The 22,922-nt window shown below is 43.9% G+C and overlaps 1 protein-coding gene across 1 annotated transcript in view; it reads left to right on the plus strand.

The window, feature by feature from the left end:
- SMOX (spermine oxidase) overlaps positions 1-22,922 on the plus strand; it is a 59,017-nt gene that overhangs the window by 10,132 nt on the left and 25,963 nt on the right. Inside the window, exon 2 of the mRNA XM_082482235.1 lies at positions 22,602-22,836. Coding sequence (XP_082338361.1) covers positions 22,629-22,836 — 208 coding nt within the window. The 5' untranslated portion in view covers positions 22,602-22,628. The remainder of the gene's footprint in view (positions 1-22,601; positions 22,837-22,922) is intronic.

Below are 22,922 nucleotides of genomic sequence, written 5' to 3' on the forward strand. Positions count from 1 at the left end.
TAGAAATTAGATCCCTCACTAGCCACCTCTTCTTCTCCAAGTTAAACAAACCCCATTGCCTCATTCTCTTCTCTTACGTCATGTATTTCAGTGACAAGTGGTGCTCCACTGAACTCTGAATTTGTCAATGTCTTTTCTGGAGAGTGCAGCTAAATTAGACAGTGCTCCAGATGCAGCCTCCTTGGTGCCAAGAGGAGAAGAGGAGCCATTTCCTGGAGCTCTTGGCTGTTGTCCTTCCCAGTACAACCCTTTATGCAACTGGCTTGTCACTGCACGGGTACACTGCTGATTCCTGTTTGCCTTATTGCCCACCAGGACTGGCAGGTGCTTTTCTGAAGAGCTTCTCTCTAGCCAGTCAGTTCCCAGTTTGTGCGGACAATGGATATTTTTTTTGTCTCAGGTGCAAGACTTCACCTGTATTTCTCAGTCTCGTGAGTTTTCCTTCAGCTCGTTCCTCCAGCTTGCTGGGCAGTCCTGCTCTCCACTGTATCAACCATTCAACCCAGCATGGTGTTGTCTCTGAACTTGCTGAGGAAGCTATTCATCCCATCATCCAGGGCATTAAGATACTGAACAGTGTCAGTATCACTACTACCTATTTGTTGGGGAACACCATTCATAAAGGGCTGCCATTTAAGACTTCACTCCGTTGGATGCTGCCTTTCGAGCTCAATGATTCAACCAAATGTTAACCACCTTGTGTTCCACCCAATCTGTGTCTCCCAATTTGTGGGGACAGGTTAAGTGTGTCTAGGATGGAGGATGGTCGCTCTTTAAAAGATCTGCTAATGAGGGAGTTGCTTCAAAACAGTGAAAAAGTTGGGTTCAGACTGACTTATGGGGGAAGTGTGCTGGAAGAAGAAGGGTGTGAAGTAAACGCACACGGGATTCCAAAAAGCAGTTTCTAGTCTATTTTTAGAGATTGATTAGCCCAAGGACGCTTGTTCTTTCCATCCACATTCAAGGCCATTAGCTTGTTATTAAACAGAGATTAACACCAGAGTGTTAACCTCAGAAAAACTAAACTCTGAATTTTTCCTACTGTATATAGGAAGAAGGAGGCTTCCTCCAGGCTGTGGCCTGCCTGCTTGCCTGGGCTAGCCTGTTCTCAGGAACGTGTCTGGCTTAAATAGATCCCGCTTAATCTCATACCTGGTGTTTTTTAATTTTGTTGTTCTCCACAATACTCTCTCCAGTCTGCTTTTTAAAAAGACTTATTAGCTGCACAGCAGTGAGCAGCTAAGGGCAAAACTTTGCAAGCTAAGGGCTTTCCATGGATCATCACTGCAGGCTTAGGTTTGCCTATGTGCAGCTGTGGGACATTGTTGAACCTCGCAATTGTACCATGACCTTCTAAAATGCCAGAGCCTTTTTTGGAGTCTTGCTGTATAGGAAGTTGCTCCCCATTTTTGCATTTGTACTTGTGAATTCTCTTTTTTAACTGTTTCACAGAATCACAGAATAGTCAGGGTTGGAAGGGACCTCTGGAGATCTAGTCCAACCCCCCTGACAGAGCAGGGCCACCTACAACAGGTCGCGCAGGACAGCGTCCAGGTGGGTTTTGAACGTCTCCAGAGTGGGAGACTCCACAACCTCTCTGGGCAGCCTGTTCCAGTTCTCCACTACCCTCAAAGTGAAGAAGTTCCTCCTCATGTTAAGATGGAACTTCCTATGTTCAAGCTTGTGCCCATTACCCCTCATCCTATCAATGGGCACCACTGAAAAAAGACTCCTCCCATCCCCCTGGCACCCTCCCTTTAAGTATTTGAAAGCATTAATAAGATCCCTCCTCAGTCTTCTTTTCTCTAGACTAAAGAGACCCAAGTTCCTCAGCCTTTCCTCATATGAAAGATGTTCTAATCCTCTAATCATCTTCGTAGCCCTTTGCTGGACCCTCTCCAGCAGATCTCTGTCTTTCTTGAACTGGGGAGCCCAGAACTGGACGCAGTACTCCAGATGCGGCCTCACCAGGGCAGAGTAGAGGGGGAGGATGACCTCGACCTGCTGGCCACACTCTTTTTTGATGCACCCCAGGATGCCATTGGCCCTCTTGGCCGCCAGGGCACATTGCTGGCTCATGGTCATCCTGTTGTCCACCAGGACTCCCAGGTCCCTTTCCACAGAGCTGCTCTCCAGGAGGTCAGCCCCCAACCTGTACTGATGTGTAGGGTTATTCCTCCCCAGATGCAGTACCCTACATTTACCCTTGTTGAGTTTCATTAAGTTCCTCCCTGCCCAACTCTCCAGCCTGTCCAGGTTACGCTGTAAAGCAGCACAGCCTTCTGGCCTGTCAGCCACTCCTCCCAGTTTTGTGTCATCAGCAAACTTGCTGATGGTACACTCTATCCCTTCATCCAGATCATCAATGAATATATTGAACAGGACTGGACCCAGTACTGACCCTTGAGGGACACCACTTGTTACTGACCTCCAACTAGACTCTGCACCACTAACCACAACCCTCTGAGCTCTATTTCTTCTTGTTGATGTTGGACCAGTGTGTGAGGTTCATCTAGAAATCTGAACCTGCACACCATAGTACTTGCAAATCCTCCCAGCTGAATCATCTGTTGGTTTTATGGCCATACATTCCAGTCTGTCATCCAAATTGGTAATGAAAATATTGCACAGCTCTTGTGCCTGGCTGGACCCGCTTTCCAGTGCCCTCCCAATTAGATAGTAAACCCTCGATAATTATGCTCAGAGAACTATGTTGTCAAGCAGCCATTTTATGGTGATTACATCTAGTTCATGTTTTCTTAGCTGGATCTTATGGGAATGTCATGTGGAACAGTGTCAGAGCTAATAAAGACTGCATTTCTGAATATCCTTAACTTCTGTACAGGCATATATTTTCTTCCTGCTGATGCATAGATCTTTTATGGTTCCATAGGTTTTGGAAGCTAGAAGGGACCTTAAAGGTGATGAGATCTGTCTTTGTCCACACTAAAAGTTTAAATGTGCAAGCCGCTCCAGATTTATCAGGGCTTTTGTAATGGGACAGTTGCCATATGACAGCTCCAGGAGATCAAGAGGAGACAAACGTGGTGTGTTTATGGGTCCCAAACAAAATTAAATAATTACCTGAATCCAGTCTTCAGAGCAGCCTTTGAACGAATCCCAGCCCTTGTTCTACAAGAGCAGAACGTGTCTAATCTGTGCCAGATATCAGCCGACAGTTATCTGTGCCTACGTGCTGTTACTCAGATCTTGTTAGCTATCTAATTGGATAATAGGCAGTACACTTCACAACTACATAAGTATATTAAGCTTAATCTGTTTTGAAGCAGGGAGGGGAAGATGCACATGGTGACAAATGGACATAAGAAGCTGCACGGTGGAGCAGCGGTGTACATATGGTCCTGTGTTCCCATCACTTCCAGGATTTCCAGGAACTTTCTGCAGCAGAGGCTCTGTATGTCTGTAGCCTTTACATTAATATTTGAGTCCCATAGCAGAGAATTGCAACACTTTCAGATGTTGCCCATGTTAGCTGGACAATTTCACTTTTAAAAGCACAGTTCTAGTGGTTAAATACCTTTCAGAGATGTCTTTTAACAAAACATGCAGGATAACTTTGTTTCTGGTTTTAAATCCAGTGTGATGTAACAGAGATGCATCCTACGTGTGCGTGGGAAACCTGGACTTTGTAGCGGGTTCCTGGTCCTAATGCTTGTTTTCAGCATGTGAAGAAGATGCAGGGTGGACAGTATCAGAAATCTTGCACAGGGGTTGGCATGACCAGTTCTCTACATGGAAGAGAGAAACTATTTGGTTATGGTAATACTCTTCCCTTTTTTCTTTTTTTTTTTTAAATCCCCAAGAAGATGCAGTTACTTCATTTATCCGTTTTAAAACTTTTGGACTAGATTAGCTCTTTTCAAGGTTAACAAAAACAAAGTCAGACTCTTGTAGAAGATGTGTGTTTATATTTTCCCAGCAGCTAGCTTATTTATTGAAAGACATGTATATAAGCACATTTCACTAGTTGTCACCACTTATTACATTCTCAGGAGAAGGTATGCGCATGTGCAAGGGACGTTTCTGGGTACAAAAGATGCATCTGCCAAGGGGATCTTTAGCTCAAGGTAATGGGAGAGTGACTATGTGAAACATGCCTTGTCCAAAAGTTTTGTGGATTCCCTTGGGATCAATGGAAGCTTTTGACACAAGGCTCAAGTTGAGCCCAGCTTTTAGTCCTGTACTGTGGGTGAGGTGCCTAGGGCGTTTCATTTATAGCCTGCTTACCTCATCTAAAAAGTATCTTCAGCTCATCATGCTGTCCAGTATCTGTCTGTAGTAGGCAGAAAAGACAGTAGTAGACTCTTAATCTTTAAGTGTCTACAGCAAATGTAAACTCAGTTAAGTGTGTTTATCACCGAGCAGCTCATTTACCAGCTGTGCAAAGTACCTTGTAGTTCATTTATGTGGGAAATTTGAAGGATTCTCTGATGCTTTCTGTCTTGACATCTGTGATTTTTGTGGGCAGCAAGGGTTAAGAGTTAGGCACTTGTCCATGTGAGGAAACTATTCCACTGTAAAGTGGGGTGTGAATTTAAAGCATGCTGACTTTCCCATGGAAAATCTTGTTAAAGAACAAACCCCCTAAATTACTTTTATTTTGGATGAAGGGAAAAAGTTGCAGGGTAACAGTTTTTGTTCATGTCAGTGTAGACAAACTCACAAACCACCAATTTATTTTGGATGAACTAGAGAATAGTTGTTCAATGGGGAGGAGTTTTTATAGTATCCACACCTGATTTAGTGCCTGGGCAAAATGTGTGGTCAGCAGGGAAAATTGTGTGTTTTTTTTTTTTTTTTTTTTTTCCAGAGAGTAGTTCACATCTCAGCATCTAAATTACTGGGACAGGCTCTGGAGAGCGACTGTGTCCTTGTTTTCACTACGTAGAAAGCCTAACCTGGCTGAGGCGCTGATGGTGTGTAGCTACAGATAACTGTTCCCTTCTGTTGCTATGTGCCTGGGTCAGGTTTCAATTTAAGGCATCCAGAAGAAGTGAATGAGGGTGAAGGTTATATGCTCTGTAACAACACACATTAATGACACCTTTATCTACCATCCCAGTTTGCTCAATCCATCATCAACTTTGAGTCAGGCTAGACATCAACCTATGCTTATTAAAGGGTGAAGAATGCTCTGTCATAGGCAGTTGATAAGGGAATTCAGAAATAAAAGTGGATATTAAATTACCGGTGGCCTTTTTTCCCTTTAGCTTTAGCTGGGGAAAAAAAATGTAATAGGTTGTTTTCTTTCTCCTGCGTGGGCAATATCTAGACATGCCCAGCACTTCCACCAGTATGGTGGCCCTGTCTGGGCACTGCCTGCTGCAGATCAAACCCATACCCAGTAATTTATGAATCAAAAGCTGAACACTGCTTGCTTGGTCATTTGTGTCTTCTTTACAAAATGTTTTAAAGTGAAAGCCAGACGTGCAATGCTGTATGTTTTCAAGAAGACAAGGGGGTGAGATTTGCGATGCTTCTTAGCTCTTGGGGAGGATTCATCTCATAATTATGGCTCAGCATGGATGAGCTGTCCTTGTGGAGGGATCCACAGTACTCGCAGAGTGAACGTGTCACTCTAGGTCTTCATTAGGGTCTTTAAGCACTATTTTAAGTTTCCTAAGCCTAAGTCATAGAACATTGTATGTCTGGAGTCAAGGCCTTGACTGTGACAGGCAGCCCTTTGGAAAGCTGTGCAAAGATCCTCGTGTCTCTCAAAAACAACAGCCTGTATTTCAGAAGGGGACATTGTAAGTGAGGAGAACAAGTTTCAAATCACATGTCCCCCAGCAAGTACTGTTCTTTCGATAGGAAGACTTGTTGGAGAATGTTAATTGAGTCCCTTTTTAAATGAAGGAGGCTTTGCTTCCTTCCCAAGTTTTCAAAACAAATTTTCCAAATACAGAGCCTATGTTTCATTCAAGTGTAAATCCTTTCTCTTTAACCTGGAAGTTATCCCAGAAAAAAGCCTATCCATTCACTGCAGGACAGACCCTTGCGGTTGCAGTGGAAAGAAAGAAGTGGATAAAATTGTCCAAACAGGAAGGGAATTAAGAAAAGACCACTCAGGGAGCGGAGCTCTCATTTAAGTTTAAATGGCTGCCCTACAAACTCCGCTTTATATCTCTGTTGCTTTTGAAATGTTGCACGATAATTGAAATGTCTGCTAAATTTAGAAATGACAAATTTTTCTTGCCAACATGCCAGCCTATCTGTAGGCTGTATAGATTTCAGCATGTAGTTATGGGATGGATGCAAACAGCGATTTTTAAATTTACTGGCTTGTTACCTCTTCTGACTTCCACGTAGCTCAGTCCTGGTGGGTATCTGATACTTTACACTGATTCCTTTTCATTTGAGGGTATTAATCGAAATGCTTATTTGGCACAGCTAAGTGCTAATGCTGTTTTACATATGGTGAAGCTGAAGTATTGAAAGGATGAAGCGTGATGTGCTGAATAAAATGAGCTCCCATTTAAACACATTGAAATTGTGCTATATTTTTAGCAACTTATGGACAGGATTGTCATTCTTTTACCCCTAGTCACATGGGAAGGCTGTGGAAGAACAGACAAATCACAAGTGTCCCAGTTCCTGGTTTCTGCTGTTTACCACATGACTAGTCTTCCTGCTCAGTGAAAAATATCTTGGATCTAAAATCTCTTTTTTTCCTCAGCGTGTGCTGTTTAATTTTTCTTTCTGAGCAATGTTTTATCTTAATTCTGTGAAGCTGTTTGAGACACAGTTTCCTGAAGAAGAGTAATGCAAAGTAAACTTCCTTTTGGTTCAGTAAAATGTCTTGATTGTCCCAGAGAAGAAATGCTTTTGAGTTCAGGTGTGTCAGGAGGAATGAAGGGCACCTTGCAGAAGTAATAATCCATCATTAGTGTGCATCCCATGGCACTCCATGATACAGTTGCCTGCAGGGCACTTAGTAACCTCAAAGCACAAGAAGTCATCTGGAGGAGCTTTTCTGTTGGAATCTCCAGACAAAATTTCATCCTTGGTCTTTGTTTTGAAGTTTGCAACAAGGTGGAAACGAAGCCGAAGGTGTCACTGTTGTGTTTTCATCTCTTTCCTCTCTCACCCTTTTTTTCCTTGTCTTTCATGAGCTGTTTCTGTTCTCTGCTGTTTTGGTGTGCCTAGCACTCAGCAGGAAAATCGCTCAGCAGGGTGAATTGCTTCTGTTGCTTTACAGCAGGGATACCTTCCTGTAAAAGGTGTTTTTTTGAGCAGTCACCAGTTTCCTCTGGATATCTCTACATGACCTGAATGCAGACAGTGTTTAGTTAGGAGGAGGTCTGTGCTTTTGTATTGAAACATTTCTTGTTGTCATATTTAAAACCCCACACCTCATGCACCATGGGAAAAACACCTATCTCCTTCAAGGGAAGTTTCTGGTTGGGTAAAAATCTCAGAAAGCCAGTCTGCCAGCCATGACCCAGACTTCATCAAGATCTAATAACGTGCTTCCCAACCTGAATTCCCCTGTCTTGGGCTCTTGTCTGATATGTGAGGGTGTTTGTTCAGACAGCAGGATGGAGAAACCTGTCTGTATTGCAGAGTGCTAAAGCCAGCCCTGGTTGCGTGTCTGCTCTCATAGAGCTGGAGCACGTGGTTTGCATTTAATGTTCCAGCAAAGCACGAGCCCAGGAGAAGTCCCCTCAATACAACTCCACCTGGAGAGACATGCTTTTCCTGGAGTCACGTCTAGCCTGTTCCAGGCTGAAGTCAATCCAGTTACTGTGGGAGTAAATCTGTGTGGTGTTCAGTTTTTCTAATTTTGGTTCTCATCTCCTAGTGTTTCTGTTGCATTTGATGATTTTCCCTGTGGCTTGAATAGTAAAGATGTGGTAACTGCTTGGGGATGGCTTAAAATCAAAGATTCAGTGTGGGTGTTGCTTTCAAATAAAGAAGAAATGATGCTATTTAGAGAGTTGTGCTGCTATTTCAGGGCAGTTTGTTAGGTCTGGGTTCTGAGAAGTGGTGAGAAAAAATAATTGCTTTTGGGCTGGCGTGTCTCATGGTGTGTCCTGAAATGATCCTTATGTACACATTGACTTGGAACCAGTGCTGAGCCCCTCTGCATGCAGATTCATTCCCCATCTCACCCTCCTATTACACAGTATGGGAGGAGAAGAAAAGATTCCCGTTGAAACTTTGCTCCCAAGCTTGCTGCAATGAATTTTAAACCCCAAACCACAGAGAATTCCCAAGTGTAATATGGATACCAGTGTTTATTTGACTGAGACCCCATTGTGTTCCGAGTTGTGCAAACATGGGCAAGATTCCTATTTAATTAAGGCTAGTTTTATCAATAGTGTTTCCCAAACAATTGGAGAGAGAAGGAGGGTAGCGAAGATAAGATCGCATGGTTATGCAGATGGGATAGGGTACAGCTCTTTTTGGCAGTCGGAATACAAGTTCTGCAGGAAACTTGTTTGCAGCATTGTTCTGATCCATTATGCCAGTGTTTTTAGTTTGTAACCTTTTTTCCTGTAGTTTACTGTGTAGTTTACTGTCTGTCTCTCCTTCCTTTTACAGTCCTGAAACACCAAGCTTTGCTTTCCCTAGAAGCTTAACAGTGGCAGATACCTCCCAATACTGAAATGGATTGAGGAGCTGGAAATAAGGGGAAGGTGCCCGCTGCGGGGTCAATCAGGGCTTGGCAAGCTTGTAGAGACATGGTAAAATGCAGGCTGGTTTGAGTCTGGTTGCTGCTTGTCCTGGTTAGCTCAACAGCTCTGTTCTGAGCTATTAACCTTCTGTGTTGTCTGAGGCTAATACAGCCAAACTGCATCTTGTTGTACGGGTTTAGGTTCTGGCTGGCTCATGGTGTTGATAGGTCCCCAGTGGTCTATAGGATGTTGAAACAGTGATTTCTACCACAGGCGTAAGAGTTTGTGGCTAGATTGCTATTTCTATCACCAGGGTTAAGACAGGAATACCCCATTCACTGCAGCAGGTTGACATTCTGGTGTCCCTGTTTTCTCCAGTTGCTTCTGATGTAGCAGAAGAGTGTTTTGACAGTGTAAGCTGTCCCTGGTGATGGAGTAGATATTGTGGGATGCCTTCTAAGTAGGTGGGCTCTTGTACCTATCTCTGCAGCCTCTCAAAATAAAGGGGATGGTGATAATGCCAGCTACAGCATATATTTGTTCTGTCTTCAGGGGGTTTGTTGAGCAGAGGATTTATTGGATTTGCTCTTCTGTTGTGCAAGGAACATGCCAAAGCTGTGTTTTTTGTTACTGCTGTGAAACTTTAACTGTGTCCTGTGTAATACTGTAGCCTCTGGCACACGAACCACAGAGTGACAGAGTTCAGCTGCGTGGGCAGGAGAAGCTCCATAGGCCAGACTGCATGGCGCAGGGAAGTCATTGTCTCAGCTGCAGATGAGCTAATCAGCTTTATGTGACCAGAAAAGCTGCAATAAAAAGTAGAAGGAAGAGATTTATGCCTCAAACTGTCCCAAAAGCTCAGCCAGTCTGACCATAGCTGACCCATCTTACCATCACAAGGCGCCCTTGCTGTGTGTTCCTGAAAGGCCTTTGACTTCATTCTCAGCCCATTTCTCTGGGAATCACCCGGGGATGGTGACCACCTCCTAGCACTTCCATGGGAGCTTCTGATGGTGGAGGAAATCATCTAGTCCTTAATTTTATCCCCATGCTGTAAGTCAGGGTGCTGATCGGCTGGCCAAGGTGCATCCCAGCAGGCTGTCAGAGGGGCGTTTGAAGAGTAGTTCAAGACAGCCTGCTCCCTTCCCAGCATCTTGGAGCTGGCTGAGCCTGCTGTATTCTCATGGTGCTCTTCAGCCAGAGGAACACTCTTGAGAATCAGCCATGGACCAGCCAATTATTTTGATTGATTTCTTTTCTTTTCTCTCAGATGAGAAGGGTTCGAAAAATACATAATGGTACATTTTATCAGTGAGTTTTAAATGCTGTGATTCATCCCCTGTGTTCTTGGCATGATGTTCTTTGGTTTATTTTTTTTTATATCCTTGCAGTTCTGTTAGTGCCACACACTGTATGGAAGTGCCCTGTGGCAGACAACCTGCTTTGCCCATATGTTAGCTTTAAAAAAACAACTCGTAATAGGAAGTCTTTATACTGCATGCCAAGATGCTTGGGGCTTGTTAAATATATTCTACTTGTCAACAACTACCCAATTTAAAAAGTAGCCTTGGTGTGAATCAGCTTTGAACAAGTTCATTTGACTCAAGGGATATTTGCAGGCATTAAAACAAGTTGGATCACAGTGGTAAAAATGTGCAGTGGTTTCCTGATCAAAAGCACCATCCAGTGACCCTTTTTTTTTTTTTTTTTTGTTTTAATCTCCTCTAAACATTCAAAAGTGCAGAGATTTTCCCAGTTAGCAAATTTCTGGTGACTTTGGAGAGTAGAGGAGGCTTACTGGGCCAAGTGTTTCTGGGAGCCACTTGGTGTATTACTGGAACACTTGCTGCAGTCAATGCAAACTGAATGTCGGTGTGCAGGGGTATGGGTGGAAGAAGACAAAGCATCCTGACACTTCTTTGCCTGAAGTCAGTATTATTCAATGGGGTTCACTGGCTACAGCAGTGGATTCCTCACTGGTGTATAAATCACATGTGGTGTTTGTGTGCCCCTCAACACGTTAATTTATAATCACTGTGGCACCCATTTACAAAGTGAGCTCTGCTCCCTGCTGGCTCCATCTTTGCTGGCTTGTTGTCTGCCCAGCCTGCTCCCCTGCCAGCTCTGCAAATCATCTCTCAGCAGGGAGGCTAGTCTGCCTGTGATGGGTATGGGAGCCAGTGGCTTGTTGCAATGCTTCCCCACCCTTCTTGTCTTGAAGACTGAATTATCACAGGTGCTGTGTTGTCCACACTTCTACTCTCTGCAGGTTGCTGATCTGATTGCTCAGAGATTTGGATACTAGCTAGCTATGTCTTTCCTTACAACACAGCTTCAGATAAGCTGCTCAGAAAATCAGGTGGCAAAGGAAGTGCCCAGTACCTTTAAGCTAGCAGGAGATTTTATCGTGGAGCATTTTCCGCTGTCTTTGCTGATTCAGAGATAATTATAAAATGTCAGATTTGACAGTTTATTCTCTCTTGTCTCCCCCGCATTTTTCCTGGATGATGGAGTTGTGGGAGGAGGCAAAAAGGACAGCTGTCTTGTATCGTACTTATGAAAAATATTGTTTCTCAGAACAATTTTTGTTGTTGTTTAAGAACTTAAACATTTCTGCTTCCTTTTCTAGGCCAACAGTGTAGGACCACAGAGTGGTGCCATCGTTGGAGCCCATAGCCTGCATCAGGTCTGATGGCCTCAACTCTAAGGTCTAGCAGTTTTGGTCTGCTTCTCATTCATAACTAGTGGAGTAGCTTTACAGAGATGGCTCTGAATGGTCATGCTTATATGACGCAGATAGGTGAAATGGCTTGTCCAAGGTCCCACAGACCATGAGTGGTCATACTAGGAGCAGGAGTCCATTGTTTGTTGTGTGTGTATTGAAGAAGTATGGCTTCTTCCCAGCTTGGGAAGAGGAAACAATTTAGTACGGCCCATCTCTCCTGAGATGTGAGGAGGTGATATTTCTGGAAGTCAGGGGGTAAATGAAGATAAGGCTTGCAGTGTTTTTGTTACAAGAATAAAGGCTTGGCAGCCCAGCTAAGGTCATCTCCTCAGGCTGGAGGAGACCTGAGTTTGGACAGGCAAAGGTTAGTGCTGTAATTTCCTTCTGTCTCTTTTGGGATGTGTCCAGAGGAAGAAGAGTGTAGAGTCAGCCTGAAGTTCTCTGCCGCCTTCAAAAAAACTGATGCTGAGGAGGTTTGGGGTGCGAAGCTGCAGGTTTGGCATATGGGTAAAACGGGAAGCATTTTGTTCATGCTGCTGTCTAAGAGTACACGTGGTGTGTTTTTAATGTGTTTCCTTGATGTCTGATCCAGTTCTGCATTCACTGTGTGTCAGTCATTGGGGTGGGTCAGTAATTTGTAAATAGAGCTTGTAGATGATAATGTAAGATCAATGCTATTGAACTGCAGCCTTTTCAGTGCCTTAAGCCACACTTGATGGCTTGGGCTTTTACATGGGTGAATTTTAGTGGATGGTAGCGTTTCTCTTCGGTTCCAACTTGTTTTTCTCTCACAGTCACCCCTATAAATTCCAGCAGCTCTCTGGAAGTTGAACCACTTTGTTTTGGCTTCTGCCTGCGGAAGTATAAGGCAGGACATGAGTTGCTCATCTGCAGTAGGAGTGCTGGCTTGTTTTTGTGAAAAGCTGTCTGGCTTCCCTGCACCACCATGGTGAGAAAGATGAGCATGGTCATCTCTCCATCACCAAGGCTGATGGGCAAAGGTGAGGCACACAGGATAAATGGTTTGTATTGATGGTATGGGATGCAGTAGAGAGGGTGCTGCAGGGTTGATGGAGGTGCTCCACTCAAAACCTGCTTGGATCCAGGGAGAATTGCTCACTCAGGCTCACATGACCCCGTGCAGTATCTGCAAAGCTTTCTCCTCTCAGGCATGAAGTGGTGATGAGGAGCAAGGTGCCGAAGTTGCACTGATGGGAAAAGCAGGGGATTTTGGATCTGTCTTGCTTGTTTCAAGCACTGGAAAACACTGCATTCAGAGAGGCCGTGGTGGTGATGGTCCTGCTTGAAGATGGAGGTTGGACTAGGGCTTTCTAAGGCCTGCTTCTGAACAACACTTCCAGCTTCCGTGAGCTGTCAGAATAGGTCTCCTCTGCCAAGACCTGCTGCCTGCCCACACCTGGCAGCTGCCTGCAAAAGAGGGCAGCAGGACTGGTGAGGGGCTGAGTGACTTGTTCTAGCTGCCCACATCCGGCCAGTAAACCTGTTTAGACTAAAATACTGAATTGGATAAAGCCTTGAGCATGAGGATGATGATGAAATGCCACTCTCCAGGTGGTTTCAGCCCAGCTGGACGTGGCTTTCCAGCATGCACAGGCGTAACACAAGTTAACCTTGATCTCACTGGTGCGTATGCTGTCGGTCACACAGGTTTATGAGCTTGGGAAGGGCCCTGGTATGTACGTAGATGGCTGAGGACCATTATTCTGCTCCTGCAGCTCTCCAGGTAGCTGAGTAAACGAGGTGCGCAATAAACCTCCTGTTGTGCTGCAGACGCAACCTTGCTGGGTTGGTGTTTGCACAACTACTGTACAAAGGCAGTTTATAACAGCAGGCTTGTTTTACTCGCGTAGCTGACTGACGTGGAGTACTTAAGTTCAATTAATAATGCTCCTGCCTTCTGTTGAAAGGGTGTCTGTACTTAACCCGTGCTGGTATAAATGGTGATTCTGAAAAAGGTTGTGAGCAAGTTTGGTGTGCAACCTGCTGGATTAAAAACGAGGGAGGGTATGTGGAGAAGGAGATGAGGGACGTATCTTCCAGTTTGACATGTTTACAGCCTGGAGAGCTTGGAAAAAGTGTCTTGAAATAGCAGGCAGTAAGGATTAACGTGCTTGCTATTGAGAAGGCCGATGAAAAGGAAAAAGAGGGAGAAGTTGCAAAATGCTTGTTTATTGTGCCAGGAGCTGCGGAGAACCACAGCTAACAGTAATGGGAGGCACTGGCAACAGGCAGTGCTGGGGCCAGCACAGAAATCTCCTTCCACTTCATTTTTGTATCTACTCAGAGATACGATCTGCTCTGTCCTGACCTATGCTCAGTGGACAGCCTGAATCTGAAGCCTGGAAAGGTGTTAAAGGAGATAAAATTGCTCCAACTAGAATAATACTTCTAAGCACTTCTCCCTCGGTTTAGGAAAAAAGGTGCATTAGAGATGATAATTGAAAATTTTGTTATTGCATATTGCTCAGTACAAGTAGTGCTAGACTGCGTAATGAGTTAATGGCCTAAATGCTGGAGTGTCTTTACATCTGCTAAATAAGTTGTTGTTCTCTTTCTGTTGTGAAGCTTTTGCATTTGGGCTCTGCTAATAGTGCTTTCAAACACTAGAGATTATTACATCTGTTGGAAAAAGGCTTTTGAAACTCTGTATCAAAAATTTTGCCTTTTTTTTTTTTAAATTGTTTTCTGAAGCCCAGGAGATGCCCTGCACAGTCACTGTGTGACTGATTGTCATTCCTTAGGCACTATTAGAAACTACCTATGTGTGATCTCTGTCTCTACAACACTGTCTGTGACATTAGTGTATTAGTATGGTTTTGTGAGTGACAGTAGATTCCTGAGGTGCAAAGACCAGAAAGTTTTGTCTTGAATATCTGTCCTGGCCATCTCCATCATATAGGCAGGAGCATTCCCAGCACCACAAGCCTGTGTTCTGGTAGGACTGGAGTGTAAATGTCTGTGAGAGATTGGATCCTGATTTAAAAGCTTCAAACAATATCCTCTCTGTCCTTAGTGAAAAGTGTTTCAACAGCTGATTAGTGTCACTGTTAAAAATAGACATCTTATTTCTGTTCTGAATTATTCTAGCTTCTGCTCATGGTTGCTCAATCTTGCTTTGTTTCTGCTTAGATTGAATTAATCCTTTGGTGTCAAGTATTCTCTGTTTGTAAACACTTTCAGATTGTGATGACAAACCTGCATTATAAACAGATGTGTATGTAGTGCCCCTTCATGTGTTGATGGTATCTTGAATAGTTGCACTTAAAATAATAATAAAATAGGTGTGTGTTGATTTCTTGTGCTTCCATTTAGTATTTCAACTGAAATGAAGTTTTTTTTTTTTTTGTTTTTATCTGAGTTCCTTTCAAACACACACAACATTGTTTAGGTTTCTGATTAAGGATGATCCTTAATTCCCGTAAATTAAAAACCTAGAGGGAATAAAGTGATTCCAGTAAATTCTGGTTGGTTTATGCTGGAGCTGCTTGGTCTGTGCAGTCAGCAGGGAATTTGTTTGTGTTGATAATGTGTTTCTCACCCTTCAGACTGGCTGTTGCACTTGTTAATGTGAGGACTGTCAATTCAACTCTCTACAGAAGGACTAAAAAATTCAGGCAAATAGTGTGGTTAGGATAGAAACTCGTGTCCTTGTGGAGTAGTCTTGGAATAGCATGTGGAAGTGTTGCCACTGGCTGCCTCTTCTGGAGGTGCAGTTCCTCTCAACCTCATTTTACCTATCAAAAGCTATTTCTAGATCAGTAAATAAGTCATGGTAATATGAGGTGATGTGTTGAGTGAAGGTGTCAGTGCTGAGGTCCCAGTGTCTGTGAATGTGTGTCCCTGGAGGCTTCAGATTAGACTTGCTGTGCTCTGTCCCCATGAATGCCCCTTAGTGGCTGGAATGCATTTTGGCTCTCCTGAAGTGCATCTTCTGGTTTAGTTTAATCCACAGAGAGTGAAGCTCTTTGGCTGCTTTGATACCACTTCACAGCATGAATGAAAGCATGGGAAGTGGAGGTGTTGAGGTCACTCTAAAGCAAACTTCTGATCCTAGCTAAACTGCTAGGACTCAGAAAGGTTAGATGATTGTTTTACACTGGTCTGTAAGCCTCCTTTCAGCTTGTCCATCCTAAGACAGGTATGCCAAAGATCAGCAGGATGGATTACTCTTCCTCTCCATCACCTGAAAGGCTGCAGGCAGCAGATGCAAGTTGGACACCCAAATGATGAAATGTGGTGAGCCCCACCTGGGATGACCACGATTGTGGTCTATGGTATGCCGGGAGCTCACAGCTGTGACTCCTGAGTATAAGTCAACCTGCTGTGTGATATGAAGTCAAAAGGGAGAGGAAGGTCACTTTTTTTAAGACTAACCAATCCTGATTTAAAAAAAAAAAAAAAACAAAACAAAACAAAAAACAAAAACAACAACAACAAAAAAAAAACACAAACAAACAAGCAAACCAAAAAAGCCCAACCCACCACCAGACAAGCCTTTAAGCACGCAAACCTTGTTTTCAGTACGTTGCCTTATCTAAGTCTTTGTGTCATCACAGCTAAGACAGTGCTGCCATGGGTGAGCTAAGAATAGCAGATTTCCTTGAGAAATGTTTTTGTTTATTTTGGTTTTGTATTTTTAAATTGTCAGAGCCTTGGTGACCTTTTTCTTAAGGGTCCTAGAAGAATAGCCTGATCAGAGAGTATAGTTGTAATAAGGAGGGCAGTTGTGAACTGCCTTAATTCTCTGGCTTCTTCCTTGTGACCTGCAAGGTTTTACTGGCAAAATGAGGGAAAAAAAATAATCATGAAGTAGACATACCTCTGAACTTTATTGCTATTGCTGCTTGATTCAAGGTAGAGAAGGCTAGTGTGACATTTCCATTCATGCTATTCTAGGTTGCCATTGTCTGTGGGGCCATTGTAACTTAATATTTAAGTAGAAGGCACTCTATGTTAAAGGAAAGATATCCAGGATATATTTTTAATAAAAAGGATGAAACACAAGACTCTGTTCAAAATTATTTCTAAGTGATTGCTAGGATAGCTCTGGTGTGAAGTCCTGCTGAATGCTAACAAGGCTTCTCTGTGCAGATGAAAAGAGTAATTTCTCTGGGAGCAGTCAGTGGGCTGCGTGCATAACTAAGATCAGCAGAGATAAAGGCATGGGGAGCTCATAGGATTGAAGGGTACAAATGCTAGGAATGGAAACCCATGATTCTGGGTTGGTAGAATGATGGCCATCTGAAAAAAGATATTTTTGCAAAGATTCGTCTGCTGGGAAACAGCAGTTGAACTCAGAGGGTTTTTTGGTGGTGTTTTTTTTAGGGATTTTTTTAAGTTTTTTTTTTTTTTTTTGGGATTAAGGACATGGACAGTAGGGAGAAGGGATGAATGAAGGGTAGTGGCACCTAGGGAGGCAGGGTCAGAGTAGCGATAGAGACTGAGAAAAGGGGGCTGGTCTGGAAGAAGTGATTAAAATACCATGACTGAAACACTTGGACCACAAGAGGTAAGAGGATCAAAGCTGTATTTTTAAAAGAGAAGATCTGTATTTGGATTTTATTTATTTTATTGTGGATAGCTGGTGCCTGTTGGATGTCTCGCAGGAAAGCTATAAGCAAGACAAAGCAGGGGGAATTTTACTGTTAGTCAAGCTATGGTTTAGTACTACCCATCCTCTTAGAGGAACACGAAGTAAAATTATAGCCTCAGAGAGATGCACAGTAGAGCAGCTAACACTTCTTACCCCGTGATTTTAAAAAAAAAAAAAAAAAAAAAGAAACAACCCTTTTTGGCAATCAAGAAAAAGTAAAAAGCCAAACTGTCTTTGTCAGAGGACCTAGTAATATTCACTGGCTCAAGCCCTGGCTGGTGGCTTGGCAAGTACTGAAGGTAGAGCATTGCACATAATAGACTGTTTTATGTGCTTGTCTTACTTATAAGCCTAACAGAGTGTATAATTGATACTGAAATAAAGTGTAGCGAGGATTCATATATTTATATTGACTGTTCATTTCACAATGGAGCCTGTATCCTGGTTGGAAAGCCCAAGTTCTTGCTAAATTTTAATTGCCTTCCTTTGATCATACAGTAAAGGTTGTTGGCTAATTAAGGGTGGTTTCTAAATCAGGACTCTGTACACGCAAAATACCCTGTTATTTTCTCATCTGTCTAGACAGGTCACCTAATCCAGTATTAAAATGCTGAAACAGGAGGGGAAAACATTTTCTTGAAGCTTTCATGTGAAGAATTTGCATGAGTTCACCAGAGCCAGGATTAGGAAAGCTGTACTTAAAGAATGGAGCTAAACCAGTTCAATTTCCGTAGGACGTAGATGGCAGAAGAGATGTTTCTTTACTGTGGCAATTAAAATACATGCATCAAAGTGTTATCTGGAGACTGGATGAGAAGTGGAGAGTGTTACAGAGTTTCTATGGGTTGTGATAAATCCTGAAGATGCTTCTAGTAAGAGTTTATTTCAGCTGTGGGTTTATAACAGCTCAAAAATGAGGCAGGACTAACCAGATTAAGATTTATTCTTGAAGAGATGAATGGGATCATATATGAAGGTCCTTAGCACCAAGGAGAATGTGAACAGGGAATGACTGTTCAGTGTTTCTTATAACGTGGTTTTGGCGGATGTCCCTAATTTTCATTGGGTAGCGATTTTGAAACCACCAAAAGAACATTTTCCCTCAGTTGAAGAGGACCGTGTCAGAGACCACTTGGCCAAGCTGGACATTCATAAGTCCATGGGCCCTGATGGCATGCACCCGTGAGTGCTGAGAGAGCTGGCGGATGTTATTGCTAGACCACTCTCCATCGTCTTTGAACGGTCATGGAGAACAGGAGAGGTGCCTGAGGACTGGAGGAAGGCTGACATCACTCCGATCTTCAAAAAAGGCAAGAAGGAGGACCCAGAGAACTACAGACCAGTTAGTCTCACCTCTGTCCCTGGGAAGGTAATGGAGCGACTCATTCTGGATGTCATCTCCAAACACGCTGAGGAACAGGAAGTTATTGGAAGCGGTCAACATGGATTTACCAAGGGTAAATCGTGCTTGACCAATTCGATAGCTTTTTATGATGTTATAACTGGTTGGCTGGATGAGGGGAAAGTCATGGATGTCATCTACCTTGACTTTAGCAAGGCTTTTGACACTGTCTCCCATGACATCCTCATTAGGAAGCTGAGGAAGTATGGGCTAGATGAGGTGACAGCGAGGTGTATTGAGAGTGGCTGCGGGACAGAACTCAGAGGGTTGTGATCAGCAGCACAGAGTCTAGTTGGAGGCCTGTAACCAGTGGTGTCCCCCAGGGGTCAATACTTGGTCCAATTTTGTTTAATATATTCATTAATGACCTGGATGAGGGGACAGAATGTATCCTCAGCAAGTTTGCTGACGATACCAAACTGGGTGGGGTGGCTGACACCCCAGAGGGCCGTGCTGCCATCCAGCGTGACCTGGACAGGCTGGAGAGCTGGGCAGAGAAGAACCTAATGAGGTTCAACAAAAGCAAGTGCAAGGTCCTGCACCTGGGGAGGAAGAATGCTAGGCACCAGTGTAGGTTAGGGGCGGACCTGCTGGGAAGTAGCTCTGAGGAGAAGGATCTGGGGGTCATGGTAGACAGTAAATTATCCATGACCCAGCAATGTGCCCTTGTTGCCAAAAAGGCCAACAGAATCCTGGGCTGCATAGGGAAGAGTGTGGCCAGTAGGTCGAGGGAGGTCATTCTCCCCCTCGACTCTGCACTGGTGAGGCCACAACTGGAATACTGTGTCCAGTTTTGGGCTCCCCAGTTCAAGAGGGACAGGGAACTGCTGGAGCGAGTCCAGCAAAGAGCAGCTAAGATGATTAAGGGACTGGAGCACCTGCCTTATGAGGAAAGGCTGAGAGAGCTGGGACTCTTTAGCCTGGAGAAAAGAAGGCTGAGGGGAGACCTTATTATAGCGTACAAGTATCTAAAGGGTGGGTTGAAGGAGGATGGAGCCAGGCTCTTTTCAATGGTTCCCAGTGACAGGACGAGGGGTAATGGGCACAAGTTAGAACACAGGAAGTTCCGTTCAAATACACAGTAAAACTTCTTTACGGTGAGGGTGACAGAGCACTGGCACAGGCTGCCCAGGGAGGTTGTGGAGTCCCCTTCCCTGGAGATTTTCAAGACCCGCCTGGATGCAGTCCTGAGTAATGTGCTCTGGGCAATCCTGCTTTAGCAGGGGAGTTGGACTAGATGATCTCTAGAGGTCCCTTCCAACTCTGAAAATTCTGTGATTCTGTGATTAATGTTTGCATTAGTTTAATAGACTGTGGACATCTTCACCACAAAATTGTTGTGAAGGCCAGAAGTATGTAGGGATTCAAAAAGAAGTCACCAAACGCAAGGGGGAGAAGTCCTCAGGATTGTTACACTTGGAGGTCTGGACATTAGTTCTACCTTACAATGTTCTTTTTGGACTTGCTGCTGGAAGCCGGTACTACCAGAAGAGGGTCATTCCTCTTTGTACAAACCCCAGGCTCTTCAATAGGACTTACTTTGGCATTTCTTATGTATCCTTTAATAACTGTACTGCTTTGCCCTACATATCCCAGTGATGGACTTCCCTGAAGCTCTGAATACAGAGATCCCACTGTTCAGGGGCCATCTTAAAGATCTTAAAAGAAAACAGAGAAATCTCTCTTCTTATCCTGTTAGATTAAAAGTCAATAAATTGGCATGCTTAGGAGGGGAGGTAAAGGACCAGTGATTGACAGGGCCCAAGAAACCTAGTGGCTTCGCTCAACCTCAAGAGAAGATGGTGCAAACGACATTTCTTTGTAGGAAGTCTAACTCCTTCCTGTTCTGCACTGGTAAGGACAGCAAAGTGATGCTTCCTTGTTTTGGTTGGGTTTTTAACTAGAATGTTGTCCCTCGTCTCTGTTTGTGGTGTGTGTTTGTGTGAATCTGTTGAGGAGTGGTCTCATCCTCATTTGGGCTCCCCAGGATTTAACCTACGCAGCAGTTCCTGACTAACTCCCGAGGGAGGCCCTCCGTACCTTGAGTGCCAAGTTCCTGGTTATCTTAACCCATTCTGAAAATCCACTTTCAGAGTGGATTAAGATAAAAAGGAAAAAACCCACTCCTCTCCCAGGTGAGGAAAATCCACGGGAGAAGTGAATTGCCATCAAAGCCAAGTAGAGAAAAGTCTTAAGGTGTCTGCAACTGGAAACTTGACCCGTCTCACCAACTGGTTTAGGCAAGGAGCTTTGCATCCTCCTCTTCCCTGCCTGCTCCAGATCTTTACTCTTTCTTGTGGAACCAGGGAAGAAATAATTCACTGTCCAGTGTCTGGTTTTGGCTGCATACAGCTTTTCCGCTTGTCAAATGATTGTGATTCATGACTTTTGCCATGGACTAGAAAGCACTGGATGCTTGACGTGTTTGACTTCAGCTTGGAAATAACTCTCCCAACACTGATCTCTGGCTCCCTATGACAAATACCTGCTAGCTGAGATCTGTTGTTCAGGAGATGAAAACAGTGAGACGATCGGTGTAATCGCAGGTAGAAGTTTTTGAGCCAGCTCTGGCTGCAGTCATGTTAAGGTCACCTGTTCTTTTGTTCAGTGGCAATTGTAACAAGTTGTATTGGCAAAAAGCAGAGTTTTTGTAGGCAGTGTGCTAATCTCCTTTGCAGCTGAGCCCAGATAGGGTGGATTGAGCTGAAGTTATTCTGGTTGAAACTAAACGTTTTCAAAATAGTTGTCAAGAGCTCCACTAGGACCACCTTAATTTTTATACCACTGCTTAAATCACTACTGACTGCAGTATGGTGTCATCTCTGTTACAGAGAGCGGGAGATGCTTGGTCAACATACATAAATGTTTTAAGAGCCTGCAGGAAAAGGTACTGTCCAAATGAAACCACTATTGCTTTGTACTGCATTAGTACACATGATCAAGTACTGCAATAGCCCAGCAGTGTCTTAAGCATAAAGGTTTGATTATTCTCCTGGTGATGCAAGAGAGAAATAGATGTCTCTGACAGTGGCCAAGAGTTTGGCGAATTGGGGAAGAGCTCAGAAGGAGTATCCAGCTGCTTTTTAACAGGGAGAGGCAGTATACGAGCTCCTTGGATTTCACTGTGTTCAGTAAACATTGGGTAGGGAGGATGGTAAGGCTAGGAATCATGGGTGCACTTTGTCCAAATTGTTGGGCATCAGCTGGCTCAAGAGCTGATGAGTCCTGGGCCTGTTTATCTTTTGCAAGTCAGGACTGATGTCTTCTTGGGCCTGGTGGAGTATAGGTCTCTGTACGCTGTTCCTTCATGCTCTTGAGGGCAGGCATGAATCTACCCAGAACCTGATTACTAGACGCTGACATTCATGTATAAAGACATCCTACATCGGTGATCACTGATGGGAGCCGAAAACTAAGGGTATACACAGTTAAAAAGATGGCTTCTAGGAGTCTGCAAAGAAAAATAGGATACTGTTTGGAGGAGCAGCTGGATGCCTTGGGTAGGTGGAGGTAGAATTGGACTAGTTAGGACTGGCATGGGTTTGAACCTCTCTTCATCAAAGACTGAGGCTGATCCTGCTGTGACAGGACAGTGGTGGCTCCAGGGTCTGCATCACATCATGCAGCTGTGAATTTTTCAACTGGCCCTCATTGGTTTTCATCAGTCGAAACATTTTTCCGTCTGTACCATTTCTGTAATGATTGGTTTGATATCTGATCTCTATGCTTTGAACTAAATCCTCTTTACCTAGTCCAGTAGTTATATGATCTGAAGCTAATGCTTTGTGGTTGCCACAGAGGCAAAGTGAAGCTTCATCGCTGTGTTGTGGAGCTTGTCAGCACTGGGCATGTGGCTTTCTTTTTTTTTTTTTTTTTTTTCTTTGGAGTCTTTACCACAAAATTGCCACTTTCGGAGGCTATATAAAGAGATGGGAGTTTGAAAATCCTTTGACTTCTCTGGAAATAGTCTACATGGTACCAGAGGGTAGAGATTTTTGGAGTTTCCAGTACTAGTGCTCCAGGGCAAAAAGTTGTTGGATCCCAATTTGACCTCAGTTATCCTTCCAATGCATCCCATTTTGATGGCTGGGTCTAGTTCACAAGTTATCTTTCTTCCCTGCTAGACTTATTTTTTTTTTGGTAGACTTCCTTAGGATTTTTAACTGCAGTGGATAAGTTTGAGCCGAGTTCCCTGAACACGCTTGTTTGCTTTTTCCATAGGTTCCTTAGAAAGAGAGCTTGGACGGCATGCAAAGTTGTGAAATATCTGCAGACAGCACGGATGATCCTCTTAGTAGTGGCCTACGGAGAAAACGACAGCCTCGAATAGTAGTTATCGGTGCTGGGCTTGCAGGCCTGTCAGCAGCAAAAGCGCTCTTGGAAAGCGGTTTCACGGATGTAACTATCCTTGAGGCGACTGACCGAATTGGAGGCCGCGTCCAAAGTGTGAAACTTGGTAAGAGCAGCATTGTGGGAGTAACGCGCTGGGCTTTCTTTATTCTGCTAGCATGACTTCGTGGTGTTACTAGGTTAATTTGACCT

The sequence above is a fragment of the Vanellus vanellus genome (assembly GCF_965231255.1).
Source record: "Vanellus vanellus genome assembly, chromosome: 4".
Classification (NCBI taxonomy): domain Eukaryota; kingdom Metazoa; phylum Chordata; class Aves; order Charadriiformes; family Charadriidae; genus Vanellus; species Vanellus vanellus.